This window comes from Lepidothrix coronata, unplaced genomic scaffold (assembly GCF_001604755.1).
Source record: "Lepidothrix coronata isolate B3197 unplaced genomic scaffold, Lepidothrix_coronata-1.0 Scaffold233, whole genome shotgun sequence".
NCBI classification, from domain to species: domain Eukaryota; kingdom Metazoa; phylum Chordata; class Aves; order Passeriformes; family Pipridae; genus Lepidothrix; species Lepidothrix coronata.
Window position 1 is genome coordinate 873,029 of NW_016690413.1, and position 16,282 is coordinate 889,310.

General features: G+C 59.0%; 2 protein-coding genes across 5 annotated transcripts; both read left to right on the forward strand.

The window, feature by feature from the left end:
- The first annotated feature begins 21 nt into the window (after positions 1–21).
- On the forward strand, positions 22–8,698 carry SGTA (small glutamine rich tetratricopeptide repeat containing alpha). 3 transcript variants are annotated; one of them, XM_017834413.1, is made up of 12 exons: positions 22–76; positions 1,199–1,349; positions 2,389–2,492; positions 2,672–2,756; positions 3,051–3,150; positions 4,180–4,284; positions 4,438–4,576; positions 5,310–5,372; positions 5,744–5,781; positions 6,586–6,675; positions 7,009–7,132; positions 7,792–8,698. In XM_017834413.1, the coding sequence occupies exons 2-11, from the start codon at positions 1,250–1,252 to the stop codon at positions 7,121–7,123; spliced, it is 939 nt and encodes a 312-aa protein (XP_017689902.1). In that variant the 5' UTR covers positions 22–76; positions 1,199–1,249; the 3' UTR covers positions 7,124–7,132; positions 7,792–8,698. The 3 variants fall into 3 exon arrangements, with proteins under 3 accessions (XP_017689902.1, XP_017689904.1, XP_017689903.1); XM_017834415.1 differs by having other exon boundaries at positions 7,797–8,698; XM_017834414.1 differs by having other exon boundaries at positions 23–57.
- A 1,248-nt stretch (positions 8,699–9,946) lies between these two features.
- SLC39A3 (solute carrier family 39 member 3) lies at positions 9,947–12,927 on the forward strand. Of its 2 annotated transcripts, none has more exons than XM_017834506.1 (4): positions 9,947–9,991; positions 10,660–10,815; positions 11,245–11,517; positions 11,941–12,927. In XM_017834506.1, exons 3-4 carry the CDS (start codon positions 11,311–11,313, stop codon positions 12,673–12,675), a joined length of 942 nt encoding a protein of 313 aa, XP_017689995.1. In that variant the 5' UTR covers positions 9,947–9,991; positions 10,660–10,815; positions 11,245–11,310; the 3' UTR covers positions 12,676–12,927. The 2 variants fall into 2 exon arrangements, with proteins under 2 accessions (XP_017689995.1, XP_017689996.1); XM_017834507.1 differs by lacking the exon at positions 9,947–9,991 and adding an exon at positions 10,003–10,028.
- The last annotated feature ends 3,355 nt before the right edge of the window (positions 12,928–16,282 follow it).

The following is a 16,282-nucleotide window of genomic DNA, read 5'->3' on the forward strand; positions in this document are numbered from 1 at the left end:
GGCGCGTGCGCGCGGCGGGCCCGGCGCGTGCGCAGTGCGTGAGCGCGCCCGGCCCAGGCGAGTGTCGGGGCGTCCGGTGAGCGGGACCGGGGGGAACCGGGGCCGGGCCGGGACACACCGGGACACACCGGGACACACCGGGACACGGCTCTGCTGCCACCGGGCACTGCGCCCCGCCGGGAACCGCCCGCGCTGGGCCCGCCGGCGGCAGCGGGAGCGAGACCGGGGGGTACCGGGGGAACCGGGAGCGGGGCGGCGGGAGGTGCCGGGACCGGGCTGTTCCCCCCCGCCGAGACCCCTCCGCCCCCCGTGCTGGCGGCGCCGGGCTGTGCTCCCCGCGGGGAACCGCTCGCGGTGCCCGAGGGCACCGGGACCGGGGGGACTGCGCGGGGACCCCCGCCGGGAACCGCCCTCTCCGGTCCTGGTGGGGGCACCGGGGCCGAGGGCAGCGGGACTGGGATTACCGGGATGTACCGGGGGTACCAGGGTGTGCCGGGGGTACCGGGGCCCGGCGGGGTCTGGGGGCTCTCGGTGCCGGCCCCCCCCGGGCCCGGTGCTGCTCCGGTGCCTCCCGGTGGGCTGGGCCCGGCTTAGCTGTGCCGGACTCTCATTAAACCAGTTTAATTTCTGAGTTAAACGCCCCTGGCTGTGCCACAAACCCAGTTATGGCTCGGGGGGGCCGAGCTCGGCAGCAGGAGCTGCATCCCGTGTCCTTCAGCACCTGCCTTGGGATTCCTGGGAATTCCCGGTTTCGGGATGTGCTTTTTCGGGGGGGGGGTCTTTCTGCTTTGGGTCCTCCCTCCCTTTCCCTGCCAGCCCTGACCCCCAGCTCTGCTCCCAGGGACGCAGCCCTTGGCTTTGGTTTCAGAACCAACCTGTGCTCTGGGAGCAGAAAAGTGGGAATTTTTCGTGGTGAAGTCTGGGTTTGTGTGTCCTGGTGTTTTGGTACCTCAGATCCCTGCAGCACCTTTGCTGTGTTTCCCTGGGCAGGAGTCTTTTGGGGGCAGGATTGTGGGTGAATCCAGGCTTGGAAAGTTCCTAAAGGGGAGGGTCTTGGTTGCAGCAGAGTTTAATGGAGTTTTTTGGAATCTTTGGGCAGCCCTGAGCAACTCCCTTATCCCCCAGAATTCACCCTGAGGGGGAGCAGCAGCAAAGCTCTGGCTCCTGCTCTATCCAGCCGTGACTTTTCCCTCTCCAGGTGTTTTTGGGAGTCCCCAGGAGTGCAGCCCAGCCCCCCAGAGCTCCCACCATGGCAGACCAGAGGCGTCTGGCCTTCTCCATCATCCAGTTCCTCCACAACCAGCTGCAGAACGGGAGCATGTCCCCGGATGCCCAGGAGAGTTTGGAAGGTGGGTGGATGTACCTGGGGCTGTCAGACCAAAACTCAGGGAAATGTGGATGTCTTTCCTGTTTTCTGCCCCTGGCTGAGCTGGGCTGTTCCTGACACCAAACCCTGCTGGAGATTTGGGGTTAATTTGTCCCTCAGGGAGGTCTCCAGGGGTGCTGATTCCTTGTCTGCTCTCTGAGCTCTTTCAAAAGCAGATTAGCTCGAGGCAGGGATGGACCTGGGGTCAAAAACCTCCCTGACCCCGGGCTGGAGACTTACAGGGTTTGTCTGGGGCGAGGTGGAGGCTCTTGGGGAAGTGTGAAATGAGGATTTCTGTGGCTGTAGGGAAGTGCTTTGTGCTTGGAGAGTGGTTTTCCCTGTTCTGCCCTCAAAATGCTGCTCCCCTGGATTTATCCAGGCCCATTGGGAGGGAAGGAGAGCACACAGATCTTAAAAGGTCTCCTTAAGGAGCTTAAGGTTTAGTCTTTGGCTTGTGCATCTGTCCCAGTGAGAGGAGCAGGGGCACCTCTGTGGGGAGGGGGCACATTCCTGGGGGTTGGGTGCCAGGAGGGGGCAGCTCCTGGTGCTTTGGGCTGTAGAGGGTGGCACGAGAGCTCTGCAGGGCTGGGCCCTGTAAAGCTGGGCCCTGTTCTCACTGGGAACAGCTCCCCAGCCAGGTTGGGTGGGTTTGGTACCTCTGTGTGGCCGCAGCACTTCCCAGAGCAAATGGAATGTGTGGATCTCTCCTTGCCCGCCCAGAGCCGTGGGAATGCACATTCCCAGCCCTGGGAGTGCTGGTGCAGCCCCAGCCTGAGTAACTTTTCCCCCCCAGAGGAGTCACTGAGGGGGTGGGAGCTGGGATTGACTCGATCCAGGAGCCCTGATATCCTGAGCTGAGCTTTGCCCAGCTCCGAGGTTCTGGCAAAATTTTATGGATGTTGGGCCCAGATCTGTGGGAAACTTGTGGTTTGGGGTTTTTTTTTTAGAGAAATCCCACTGCTGAGGGACAGGGGTGAGTGTGGAGGGTGGGGAAAGCTAATGAGCTGCCTCTCCCTGTCCAGTGGCCATCCAGTGCCTGGAGACAGCTTTTGGGGTGTCCATGGAGGACCAAGGCCTGGCTGTGTCCCAGACTCTTCCCGAAATATTCGAGGCTGTTGCAGGGAAGGTGAGTGAGAGCCCTGAAATGCTGAGCTTCCCTCCCTGCAGCCCAGGCACCGAGTCCTGCTGGGATTCCAGGAGGCTGCTGCTGTGTGGGAGGGGAGTGTTTGGGATGTGCCTGGGAAGGGGGAGGTGTGGGACAGCTCGGTGGGAATCCTTATCTGAGCTTCTCCCTTTCCCTGGAAGGAGCTGGAACACAGCAGGACAAACTCTGAGCCCGTCACCCCCTCTGAGGACGACGTGGCTGAGGCTGAAAGGCTCAAGACCGAAGGTAACAGCCCTGGAGCTGGAGGGGAACGAGGCTCTGGTGGTGACTGCGAGGGAGCCTCAGTTCCCTGGGCCCTGGGAATGCTTGGGGTGGGGAAACAAAGGAATGGCACCAGCCCTTCTGCTTCCCTGTGCTCCAGCAGGGTGGGGAGGTTGGCACAGGAGCCTGGAAGTGCTGGGTTATCCTTTCCTTGCATCCCAGGCAGCCCCTGGTGTGTGGGACAGGGATCCAGGCCTCTTGCTTTGGCCTGGCCCTGTCTCTCCCTTGCTGACGAGCCTTTTTCCACCGTGGTTTTAGGAAATGAGCAAATGAAGGCAGAAAACTTTGAGGCTGCTGTGTCTTTTTATGGAAAAGCCATCGAATTAAACCCAGCCAACGCTGTGTACTTCTGCAACAGGTACTGGAGCAGCTTCCCCAGGGCCTCACCACTTCAATCCAGGACTCCTCAAGGGTCAAAATCCCTTTTTATTTTTTTTAAAATGATCCTGTGGGTTTCTTGTTCTGTTCCTGGCTCGCTGTGTGGTTTGAGCTCATGATAACACACTTCCCTGTGCCTCCTGGCATCTCTGCTTGGGATGTGGGTGTGGAAATGACCTTTATTAGGCATTTGAGGGGATAAGGGATGCCAAGAAAGAGTGTCTGCTTCCATGCAGTTATCTCTGAGTGGGATGGAGAGGCTGTGTTGGGAATGAAGGAGTGAAATGAGGCAAGCTGAAGGCTCATTACTGAGAATTACACAAGTTGGTGTGTGCAAAGCTGGGTGTGCAAGTGGAGTTTTGTATTTTTAAGTTCTGAGAAGCGCTTTGGAAGTTGGTGGGAAAATAATTTTGTTGGATAAGGCAGGCTTTGAGTCAGGGTTTGACTCGATTACGTGCTTGTTGTGGGCACACAGGGGCGTCTGGCTCCAGGAATAATTAATGACACATTAATGACATGGGGGGTGGTTTTGGGCTGAAAACTGGTGCTTTCAGCTGAGCTCTGAGAGTGTTGGTGCCATGAGGTTCTGGGCAGGTGCCCCTCTCAGAGTTGGGAGGTTGAGGCTTTGCTGAGCATGTGGTGGTTTTAAAAGCAGTTTTCCCTCTGTGTGGAATGTGGGGAAGTGGATGGAAATAGTTGTTATGTCTGAGAAACTGAGGGATAAGGGAAACCCAGGTTTTCCCTGAGTTGGCAGGTGGTCCCTGAGTGCCTCCCCGGAGCCTCCTCTGGGAATGTCATCAGGAGGGATAAGAAGGAGCCTGGGTGTGTTTGCATGAGATAATTCCAGGGCAGAGTGTGGGGCTGGGGTCGGGGTGGCCCCCCTGGGTGGGGCTGGGGCTGTGCCAGGCTCACACCCCACTCCCTCCTGCACAACAGAGGGGGAACAGGGGAACTTCCCTCGGGATATTCCAGCTGCTCAGTGCTCCCTGCCCCTTTCCCTCCCCTCCAGAGCCGCTGCCTACAGCAAACTTGGGAATTATGCAGGGGCAGTGAGAGACTGTGAACGGGCCATAGGCATCGACCCCAACTACAGCAAAGCCTATGGCAGGATGGGGTGAGTAACAGCAGGGTTTGGGCTGCAATTCCAGTCCCTCGGGGCTGCCACCTGTGTGCCCTGCCCTGCAGTGCCACGGGAACATTCCTGGTGTTCCAGCCCCGGGCAGGCTGGGAGGGCTTATCTGACTGCAGTTTGCTTTTCCTTCCCCAGCCTGGCCCTGTCCAGCCTAAACAAACACACAGAAGCTGTTGTTTACTACAAAAAGGCTCTGGAGCTGGATCCAGACAACGACACCTATAAGTCAAACCTTAAAATAGCTGAACAGAAAATGAAGGAGACTCCCAGTCCGGTGAGTTCTGCAATTAATTCGCCAGTTCAGGTTTTAGAGGGAGGTTTCCTCGCTGTCAAAGCCACAGGTGCTGTTTGCAGGGCCCTGGTGAGCTGGAGGGGGGGTGTTAAAATTTGAAATTTTGGGGGCAGACAGAGGAGAGACGGTCAGTGATCCTGCTGGGAACGTTGCACTGGAACCCAGAGAGGGGAAACAAGTCACCTTGGGCTTGTTGGAAACAGCTGGAAAATGAGACTGAGGAGGGTTTTAAAACCAGCATTTTTGCCTTAAGCACCTTTTTTAATTAAATCAGTGCTAAATCCAGCTTCTTTATTTTTCCAGTGACCTGTTAGCAGTACCAAAAGTGATTTATGGGGTCTTTTTTTCTTACAAAGGTGATTTTCTTGAAAAGAAACCTGGAGGTTTCCCACCCAGGGAGCTGCTGGCTGCACCGCTGACCTGCTCCAGGCAGGAATGTGTTAGTTGATCGTTTTGGAAGGAATTTTAACTTTCCAAAGACATTTCCAGTGCAGGGCTGGGGGAGGAAGTGTTTAATTTAGAAGCTGGGTCGCAGAGGGGGTGAGAGGTGAGCAAGTGGAATGTGTCCAAGGGGGTGGGACTGGATGATCCTTCAGGTCCTTTCAGCCCAGACCATTCTGGGATTCCCTGATGCGATCCCGTGATTCCCAAGCTCTGGGAATGAGGTGTGGAAGTGAGGGGGGGTCACCACCAGCCCCTGGTTTCTCTGTTCCAGACTGGAGGCCCAGGAGGATTCGACTTGGCTGGTCTGCTCAACAACCCCGGCTTCATGAGCATGGTGAGTCCAGGCACAGGTCCCAGCTGGGCTGCTGGGGGTGAATTCCCTCAGGATGTGGCTCCAGTGCCTCCTCAGATGGGTTTGCACTCCCTGGTTCCAGCGTGGCTCTGGGGGAGCTGCTGGTGTTTCATTAAAGCTCCAATGAAAAGCCAGTGATTTATTCCCAGGCTTCTCCCTGGCTGTGGAAGGGCCTGTTCTGCATTAGGGCCTGTCCTGCTGCTGTGCTCTGCTTCTCCCTTTGCTATTTTGGTCCTTTTGCTCTGTTTCAAAGCCCTTCTGCCTTCTCTTTGGGGTTGAATGGCACAACACCTGCACAGCCTCACCAGCCTCTGACTGAACTGGGGGTTGTTCTTTCTCCTCTCTCCAAACAGGCATCGAATCTAATGAACAACCCACAAGTACAACAGCTGTAAGTTGGATCCTGCTTCTGTTTCCTCTTGGAATTGCTCATTTGAGGCTCTCTGTGTGTTTGGCGTTTGCTGCAGGTCTGGACTGGTGGGAGCAGGAGGGAACTTGGGGCAGGAGTGTGGGGGGAGCCTTCAAACCAACCCGGTGCCCTGAGCTGGTGTGGTCTGGGGGCTTTGGGCTGTGCTGAGGAGGGATTTCAGTGAAATACTTGCACAGGGGAGTGCAAATGGAGGATTGGTTGTGGCCCTGGAGTTGGGTTTGGGGAGCTGGGGATCTTTGGCTCTGAGGATCAGCTCACAGTGTTTGTGAGGTGCTTAGATAATGCACAGAGTGATAAATTAAGGAGGCACAGACCATTCCTGTCCATCCTTGAAGTGAGACCCTGTGGAATTCTCCCCTTGGATGCAGCCTGAGGACTCCAGGGGAAGGGGCTGAGTGTCCTGGGCTGTTCAGGCTGCCCTGTCAGTGAGTCTTTGATGCAGAGCAAGAAGAGAGCTGGTGTGAGGAAGGGCAGTGTTTTTAATTCCATAAACATAACACAGGCAGAGTTTTAATTCCATAAACACAACACAGGGCTTGCACACAGAAAGAGGAGTCTGGGAACGCAGTGACTGGCACCATTAGGAGTATTTCTACTTACTGTGCAGCTCAATGTTCCTCTTCTGCAGCTGATGAATGAAAAGTTGTTGCAGGAGATTCCCTTGCAGATGATAATCCCTAATCCCTGGGGTGGGAAGGTGCTCCCGTTCCTTCGTGCTCCAGCGTAAACTGATTAATTTTGGTTTGGTTTGTCTTCTCCCCACAGCATGTCTGGGATGATTTCAGGTGGCCACAACCCCATGGGAGCCACGGGCACCAGCCCCTCCACCAACGACCTCGCCAGCCTCATCCAGGCGTGAGTGGAGCTCCAGGGGCTGGGAACGGGGATTTGGGGGGGCCCAGAACCTCGGCTGAACACCTGGGGGAGGTTTGACGTGTTGGGTGAGGTGGTGGCTCCTTTGGTGGTGGGAACTGCTGGTTGAGTGGGGTTCTGGGGTCCTGAGCAGAACCAGAACCTTGATTTAACCCTCGGGGGAGGTTTAAATGTTGGGTTCTCCAACATGTCCGGGTGTTCTGGTGCCGGGAGCTGTTGTGACAACGGGCTGTGGAGCGTTCCCAGCCCCAGGCTGTGCTGGGGGGTCAGAGCTCTGGTCCCAGCCGTGTCCCCCCCGTGTCCCCTGTCCCTCAGGGGTCAGCAGTTTGCCCAGCAGATGCAGCAGCAGAACCCTGAACTAATAGAGCAGCTCCGGAGCCAGATCAGGAGTCGAACTCCAAGTGCCAGCAACGAGGACCAGCAGGAATGAGCTCTCCAGGTGAGATTTTAATAAGCTTTGTGCTTTAATTGAGCCATTTGGTGCCTCTCTGGGGCTCTGCAGGGCTGAGCCCAGAGGGGTCAGTGACACCTTCTCACACCCTGGGGACTCACAGACCGGTTTGGGCTCCGTGGTTAAAAAAACAAATAGTTCAACTTTATTTCTTTTTAGTTTTTATAAAGGTTTTTTACTAAATGAATGGGTTTTCTTTTGTTTTTTATGAAAGAAGTGGGGTTTTTTGCTAAAGGATTTTTTTTTTTAATAAGGGAGGTTTTTTCCTAGAGGTGTTTTTTTTTTTTTTTTTGCTCAAGGAGATTTTTTTAATGAAGGAGGTTTTTTTGCTAAAGGAGGGTTTTTTTTTTTATTAAAGGCATGGGTTTTTTTACTAAAGAAGTTTTTTTTACTGAAGGAGTGTTTTAAAAACTGATTATTTTTTTTTTTACTATTGAAGTTTTTTCTAAAGGTTTTTTTTTTTGCTAAGGGAGGTTTTTTTAGTGAAAGGAGTGGGGTTTTTTCACTAAAGAAGTTTGTGATTTTTTTACTGAAGGAGGGGTTTTTTTTTACTAAAGGAGCTGTGTTTTTTTTTTTTACTGAACTTTATTAAAATGGCTAAACTTCCTTTCCTTCCTTCCCCCTCTCTCCTGTCCCTCTCTCCACAGCACAGCCCGGGGGAACTTTGGTGTTTGCTTTAAAAACTGGAAGCCATGTGCGTGTTGCCATTTCTTGAGTTGGAAGTGTCCAAGAGGGGGGGAAAAATATAATGGAAAAAAAACCAAACCCCAAACCCCTTTCTCTGACCTGCATGTTCAAGGCAGACTCACTCTCTGTCCCCAGTCCTCGGCCCTGCTCCTCCCTCTCACCCTTCCCATTAGTCCTTTTCCTCCTGGAAGAGCCAGCAGGCTGAACACAGACCAGCATCGAGGCTTTCTAACAGAACTGGGGGAACCACATGGATGCACTTCCATGGGATTTGCTCCCTTGGGGATTTTTTTTAACCCGTTTTTTGAAGACCGAAGCACCGTCGCTCCAGGGCTCCTTGGTTTTCCTGCCCACGGGCCACTTCCAAGAAGTGTTGGAGTCCCTCCTAACCCAATCCTGCCACTCATGAGACAACGTGTGACCTCTCTGGAGATCCTGGGATCTCGTGGCCTCCAGGATTTTGGTTCCTTAGCAGGACTGCACTCCCCGGTCGGGGCTGGGGCGACTTCGCCAGCGTCGTTATCCCGGGAGTTTGGTGCTCCCCTCTCCCAGGTAAACGTGGGGGGGGCTGGGACTGGCCAGGCAGAACATCCCCACCTGCTCCTTGTGCACTTTTTGGGGGTCATTCTCCCAGGAAGTCCTGACAAAGCTTTAGGAATTCTGGCTGTGTGGGAGCGATCCGGGTCGGGTTGGACAGCGAGGGAGGTTAAAGGTGTTTTTAGTGTTTAAAAGGAGTTTTTCTTGGTTGTTTTTTTTTTTTTTTTAAACCTTTTCTGCATGTAAGTAACAACCTGGCTGACTGTACTCACGTAGGGAAAGAGGGGGGCCAGGGTAGAGCAGAGGGAATAAAATGTTTGGATCAAGGAATCAAGTGGCTGCTGGTTCAACCGTGAGGGGCTGGGGAGGGGGAAGCTTCTGGAGCCGCCTTGGGCAAGCCCAGAGCTCCCCAAAAGCCCCTCATTGAGGCCAGAGACTTTTCTATCCACTCACACTCGGTTTGAAAGCAGATTTTTGGGAGTGGTGGGGCCGGGGCAGGGCCGGGGAAGGCGGGAGGTGGGCAAGGCCCTCGGGAGCCCTGGGGGAGTGAGCAGGGACAGTGGGAGATGAATATCATGGCAAAACTGACCTGTAAATGCTCCATGAAGTTACTGTGGTTCGTGTCACTTGTGAGGAATAAAACATTTGGACACTTGCGTTGTTATCCCTCGTGCCCGGGTGGCTCAAGGGGCCCCTTTCCAGAGGCTTCTGTGGGGTCAGGGCTCTGCTCCCTCGGGGCTGGGGCTGCCCTGGGGCACATTTTATCCCCTCTGCCCAGGTTTTTTTTTGTTCTTCCCTGCCAGAATTCTCCTCCCGTGTGTTTCTGCACCACAGAAATAGGAAATCTTTCTCTCTGTGTCTGCTCCCCCCCGCCTTTGAGCTCTCTCCTGCTGCTCTTTGCAGCCTGACAAAAGGGGTTTTACACTCCAGCACAGCATGGGAAGAAAATGTTCCAGAATTATCCAAAAAGAAGAAACCACAGGCGGTTCCCCCCCCCCAGTTTTCAGCTCATTTCAGTGCTGTTCCTTCCCTTGCCCTCCTTGTTCTTTTGTGACTTGTTCTCTTTCTCTGCCTCTCTTGGTTTTCTTTTCACACCTCAGAGCTCCGTGTGCAGCTTTCCACGGGGAATTGCTCCTGCCCTGCAGGGCTGTGGCAGGTCCTTGATGCCTGCTTTTTAACTTTTCCTTCCAGACTCCCACGTTCCCCAGCTCCTGATGGAGCCGACAGCGAAAATAGTGGAATTTTTGGGGATTTAAAAAGGTTCACTTCAGCTCTTGCAGGGGGCTGCAGTTTGTGCGCTTTAACCACACGCAGTTGGAAGCTGTAAGAGCAGGGGATGGCGGAGTGGAGGGCGCTCTCCCAGGGGAGTTTTTCCCATTCCCGGCATTCCCGGTTCCCGCCGATCCCGCTCAGCACCGGACAGCGCTGCGAGCCCGGCGCTGTCCCAGAACCCGCGGCCGCGGGGGCGCGTTTCCAGCGGAGCTTGATCCAGGTGGCGCCCAGGAGGGTTGATGGACGGCTCGCGCGGCCAATCAGCGGCCGGCTCTCCCGCGGCGGCCAATGGGAGGGCGTCGTGGGCGGGCTCGCGCGGGGCGGCCGGGCCGGGGAGCGGCGGGACCGGCCGTGAGTGAGGGGGGGGCGGTTACCGGGGCAACGGGGGGTGAGGGGGGGGGGCCGGGGCTTCGGGAGGGGATGGAGGGGCCGGGAGGGGGCTCGGGGGGATCACAGCGGGGCTGGGGGAGCCGGGGGGGCGGGGGACAGGGCCCCCTACCCGTGTGGGGGTTCAAGGGGGATCCTGGGCCTGTGTGAGGGGCTGGGGCCGGGCCCTCTCCTCGCCTTGAGGGGGCTTGGGTGGACCCCAGCCCCTTGTGAGGGGGTCGGGCCGGGCCCCCTCCTGGCCTTGAGGGGCTCAGGGTGGACCCCAACCCCTTCTGAGGGCTCTGGGCCCCCTCCTCGCCTTGAAGGGCTCAGGGTGGACCCCGACCCCCTGTGAGGGTCTCCCCGGTTGAACATGCCCCTCTAAAACCACCCACTCCTCTCCCAGCAATCCCTGTAGCCCCCCTCCCTCCACCTCTGCTCCCCTTTGGGGTGCTCCAGCAGGTTTACCCTGTGCCGGTGGCCTGGGAGGAGCCCCCTGCCCACCCCCCTCTTTTCCAGCGCGATCTCAAGGGGTTTCAGGGCTTGGAAGTGCTGGGACAAGTGTGGCTGTGGGGAAGGCGTCCTGTTTTCAGCAGAAAACCTGGGGTTTAGGGGTTCACGGATCAGGAAACCATTTGTTTTCCCTCCCACAGGGCCCTGCCTGCTTTACAGAATATTTTTCGTCGCTTGGATGCTTCATTCTGAGCCACTAATCCGAGCAGTACCTGAGCTAATCCTTCGTTCCAGGCTGGTGCCACAGCCCGGGTGTCAGTGCTGCTGCCAAAGGAGCAGCTCAGGAGAGCCACCAGGTATTCCTGGGGATTCCTTTCCCTCTGGGCTGCCTCCAGCCCCGCTCAGGGACACCGGCTGCAGCTGCACTCAGGAGCTCCAGGGTCTGGCGGGGGCTGGTTTGGGTGAAAAACCTGAGGTTGGGGGGTTTCTGGGTGGAAGCCAGAGGTGTGGATTTCTTTCCTCGTGGTTAAAAGCCGGGAGCTGATCGGTTGGTTGGGCTCAGCTGGATCCCACAGCAGGACTGGGCGCTTCCCTGTCACAGGGGGGCTGTTCCAGATAAAACCTCTAAAAACTTGGCTGGTTTGGGGTGGCCCCAACATCTCATTTACGTGAATTGTTAATTTAGCAGCGCTTCCAAGTCACTTTTTAATGCAATTGCACTTTTCCCCTGGTGGTTCCCGTGGCTCGTAAAGGCAAAAACCCCCTGTTTTCTCCCCCTGCCACAGGTGCTGATCCCGGGAGCAGCTTTCCCTGTGTCCGTGCTCATGTCCCCGCTCTGAGCCCTCGCCAGGATGAGGATCGTGGTGGCCAAGGTGCTGTGCCTGCTGGGCATCTGTGTGCTGGTGCTGGCGGGGGCCCTGCTGCCCGTGAGGGTCATCGAGGCCGACCACGAGAAGGCCCAGCGCTCCAGGAAGGTGCTGGCCCTCTGGAATTCCTTCGGAGGAGGGGTCTTCCTGGCCACCTGCTTCAACGCCCTGCTGCCAGCTGTGAGGGGCAAGGTGAGTGCTGGCCATGCCTGTGCCGGGGACACCTGAGCCTGCAGGGGCCCAGCCCTCCAGGCCCCGCTCCCTGCGGGAATGGGGGTGATGAGGGGTCTGTGTCCAGCTGGATGTGGAGCCCCCTCAAACGTCTGTGCCTGGTGCCTCATATCGTGAGGGTGAGCTGTGCCCACCTCCCTGCCCTACTGCTGGCTGTCTCCATGGGGTCACAGGGCATTTGGGGGACTTTTTGGGGCGTGAGGATCCCAACTCTGTGTGTTTGGAACGTGGGAAGGCAAAAGAATTCCCTGTCTCACGGGGGGGTGTCCAGGGGTGTGGGAGTGCCATGGATGGGTCCAGTGCCCGTGTGGGGCCGTGTGAGCACAGCGGGAACATTTCCCTTCGGAGGGGTGGATTCACTGTGCATCCTTTGCCTCCTCCCAGCTGGATGAAGTCCTCAAGCAGGGGAACGTGACCACGGACTACCCGGTGGCCGAGACCATCGTGATGGTCGGCTTCTTCGTCACGGTCTTCGTGGAGCAGCTCGTCCTGAGCTGCCAGAAGGAGAAGCCCTCCTTCATCGACCTGGAGACCTTCAACGCGGGCTCGGACGGCGGCAGCGACTCGGAGTACGAGAGTCCCTTCATCGCCTCGCCCCGGGGCCGGGCCCTGTACGGGGAGCACGGGGGGCACCCCCCTCACCTGAGCCTGCCCGAGCTGTCCCGCTCCGGCCCCCTGCGCCTGCTGGGGCTGGTCTTCGCCCTGTGCACGCACTCCATCTTCGAGGGGCTGGCCCTGGGGCTGCAGGAGGACGGCGGCAAAGTCATCAGCCTGTTCCTGGGCGTGGCCATCCACGAGACCCTGGTGGCCGTGGCGCTGGGCATCAGCATGGCCAGGGCCGCGCTGCCGCTCAGGGACGCGGCCAAGCTGGCCCTGGCCGTGTGCCTCATGATCCCGCTGGGAATCGGCGTCGGGATGGGCATCCAGAGCACCCGGAGCGCCGCCAGCGACGTCGTGTCCCTGCTCCTGCAGGGCATGGCCGGCGGCACCTTCCTCTTCGTCACCTTCTTCGAGATCCTGGCCAGGGAGCTGGAGGACAAGAGCCAGCGGCTGCTCAAGGTGCTGTGCCTGGTGCTGGGCTATGCCCTGCTGGCCGGGCTGGTGCTCATCCCGTGGTGAGCCGGGAGCCTCGGGAAGCCAAGCTCGGCGGGATGAGCCGCCCCTCCCGCTGCAGGGACGCCGGAGCTCCGCGGGCAGGTGGAACAGCCCGGCCCAGGGGTGTTTCCATGATTACCTGCAGGAGGAGGATCTCTTCCCGCGTGCCCAGAGGGAGATGAGTGAGGAACATCCCAAGAGATTGTCCCTGCCCGTGGGGCTGCGGAGATCAGCTGGCACAAACATTAAGGATCTGGTTAAAGGCTGCTTCCGAGAGCTCTTCCAGTGTGTGTGGCTTCCTGCAACCTCCACAGTCCCCCTCTCCCTCCTGCCCCTCGCCCGCACTCCGGAACGAGCCGGGAGCCTGGTCCGTGGGCTCCGAGGAGGTGAGAAACAGGACTGGAGCCGGAGCAGGTGGGAGCAGGGATTGCTGGGCTGCACTAAGCTGCTTTGGCTGGCTTAGTTTGGAGCAAAACCTGGTTGTAAGAGCTGCCAAAAATAACGTCCCCGTGGGGCTCCAGCATTCCCGGGGTGCTGCTCCCTCCGGCACAGCTTCCAGTGCAACCACCCGGGGCTGGGGGAGCTCGGCTTTCCCATGCATTGACAGAGGAAATGAGGCCGGGCCCCTCTCCCCTCCTTCCTTCCCTGCATCTCATCCATATGCTGAGCATTCCCTTAGGAAAACCTCCAGCAGTGTGTTAACTTAGTGTTTGGGAATCATAGGATGAATCCCAGGATGGTTCAAGTTGGAAGGGAACTTAAAGCTCATCCAGTCCCACCCCCTGCCAGGGGCAGGGACACCTTCCACCAGACCAGGTTGCTCCAAGTCTTGGACACTTCCAGGGATGGAGCAAATCCTTCCATTATCCCTCTCCATTCCCTGGCACTCCCAGGGCCCGGGATCCAGGAGCTTGCAAGAAACGGGCAGCAACACTTTCCAGCATTAATATTTTAGGGAAAGCACTTGTGTTTTCAGAGCTCTGCAGTGAGAGGGGTAGAGCAGCCGGAGCAGAGGCTGCTCCCAGGCTTTTCCAGGTTTCCAGAGGAATGGAATCTCTTCCCTGGAGGGGTGTGAGGCGGTGGAAGGGCTGCTGAGAGAGACACAAGCAGATCTCAGAGCGGGGCCCCAGGGAAGCTCCGCGCGCTGCTGATCCCTTTGGATGCTCTCTCCTGGGTGCGGAGCCGGGATCAGAGGCTGGAGCTGGGAAGGAGCTTCCCCCCCAGCTGTGTGACACAGCCGGGCTCAGGCAGGGGCTGCATTTTAATTACCCGGAGCCGCCGCTCCCGCAGCAGCTTCCGGCGGGCTCCTGGAAGCGCTGCTGGAATGACAAGGATGGCGCAGCGCCGGCAGCGGGAAGGGGCCTCGGAGCCGCCGCGGTGGCCCAGCTGCAGCATATGGAGGCAGCTGAGCATCATCTGACAGATCCTGGGGCTCGTTAGTTTAATTGCTGCAACATCCCCGAGTCAATTAATCTTCCTTTGAAAACCTGGAGTGGAGGGGGGGCGGAGGGAGGTTATTTTGGGCCTGGGATGACACAAACGAGCAGGATGAGGGGAGCGTGATTTGCCTTGGAGTGGCAAAGCCTCGGGGCTGTCTCACCTCTCCTGGGGGGTGACATCGCTCCCCGGGGGGGTTCTCTGTGCTGGGGGGGCAAGGGGGGAGAGGTGACACCGTGCTGAGTGTCCCTTTTTGGGCCGTATCCTGCCTTTCACACCCTCCTCCTGCTGGACTTTGGGATCGGGGCTGCCCCGGGGGGGCTGTGAAGTGCCGGGAGGTGCTGAGCTCCCCCCTCCTCATCCTGCTGCCCCGGGGGGGTTTATCCACGGAACCATCCCGTGCTCCGGGGTGGGTGTCGGAGCGGAGGAGGCTCCCAATAAACTCCCTGCCCTTCTCCCCTCGCTGTCACTCGGTTGTTTGATGTCCCCCGTGGCTGCTCCACGTCCGGCTCACGCGGCAGCTGCACGTGCCCCCCCTCCCCTCCTCAGCAGCCAAACCCCCCCTGTCCGGACCCCCCCCTCCATCCCCGAGCCCTGCTGAGCTCAGAGAGGGGACAGGACCCCCCTGGCACCCCCCGCCCGGTCCGGCCGTGATTCAGCCCTGCGTGAGCGGCCGCCCCGCAGCGCCGGGCCCGGCGGGGAGCTGGGGCTCAATGGAACCAGGAGGAGCCGCAGGAAAACCATCAAGGAAACTCATTCATTCCCTCTAACGAGGAGTATCCACCCTGCGGGAGGACTTGGGGGGGGGCTCCGGCTGCCACCCCCCCCCCAGGGCCCTGTCACCCCACGGGCAGGGCCGGGGTCCCCGTGGCCCCCCCTGCTCCCGCCGGGATGTGGTGGCAGCGCGTGGGTGCTGCCGTGGCCCGGTGCCTGCTGCCTGCTATTAATAGCAGCTGCGGATTTTAATTGCTGCTGCTCGGGAAGGGGGGGAAGCAGGAGCCCCCCTGGCAGGCCCTGGCTGTGACAGGTACCTTGAGACCACCAGAGCCACCAGTCACCTCCAGCCCACCCCGTGCCAGTGGTGGGGCAGAGAGCTGGGGACAGTCACCCTCGGGCCATTCTGGTCCCTCTCAGGCACTGGGGGGGGGGGTCTCAGCCAGCACTTGGGGGTCCCACAGTGACCCCAAGGGCCCCTCTGGGGTTTTGGGGCTCTGCCATGGGGAGATGACACTGGTTGGTGACAAAGGCCCCTGGTCCTGCAGTGGGGTGGCACCGTGGCCTCTGTGTCCCCAAGGCCCGACCCCACTGCCCGAAACACCCCCAAATGCCACAGGGGCTCACGGCAGCTCTGCCAGGTTGGGGTGTTGGCATCCCTCTGTCTGTCCCTGTGTCCCCTGTCACCACCTGTCCACGAGTGCCCGGGCTGTTCCTTGTCCCGTGGGTCCATGTGACCTGTGTCCGTGTGTGGTTCCTGTCTGTGTGTCCCCATCCCCAGGTATCCCTGTCCGTGTGTCTGTGCATCCGTCTGTCCCCATCCCCACATGTCCCCATCTCTCCACATGTCCCTGTCTGTGTGTCCCTGTTTGTGGGACCCCATCCCTGTGTATCCCTGTCTGTCTGTCCGTCCCCATCCCTTGCCCTGTGTCACCATATTTGTGTACCTGTTTGTGTGACCCCGTCCCTGTCCGTGTGTCCGTGTCCGTGTGTCCCTGTCTGTCTGTCTCCCTCCGTGTGTCCCCATCCCGTGTGTTCCTGTCTGTCTGTCCCCATCCCTGTCCGCGTGTCCATGCCTGTGCATTTCCATCCCGTGTATCCCCGTGTGTTTGTCCCTGTCGGTCTGTCCCCATCCCTGTGGGTCTGTCCCCGTCCCTGTCCGTGTGTCCCCGTCCGTGCATCCCCGTCCCTCTGTCCCCATCCCCGTCCGTGTGTCCCCGTCCCGCCGCCGTGTCCCGGAGCCGTTCGGGGCCGGGCCCGGGGGTCCGGGGCCCCGGGCGGGGCGGGCGCGGCGGGCGGGGCCGGCGGCGGGGCGGGATCGGCTCTGCGGCGGCCGCACCGCACCGAGCCGAGCCGAGCCGAGCTAAGCCGAGCCCCGCCGAGCCGAGCCGGCCCCGCCGCACCGGCCCCCGCGCCGCCGCAGCGAGCCCCGCCGAGCCGAGCCGGGCGGAGCGGAGCCGCCGCGCCGGGGCCGCCCCGG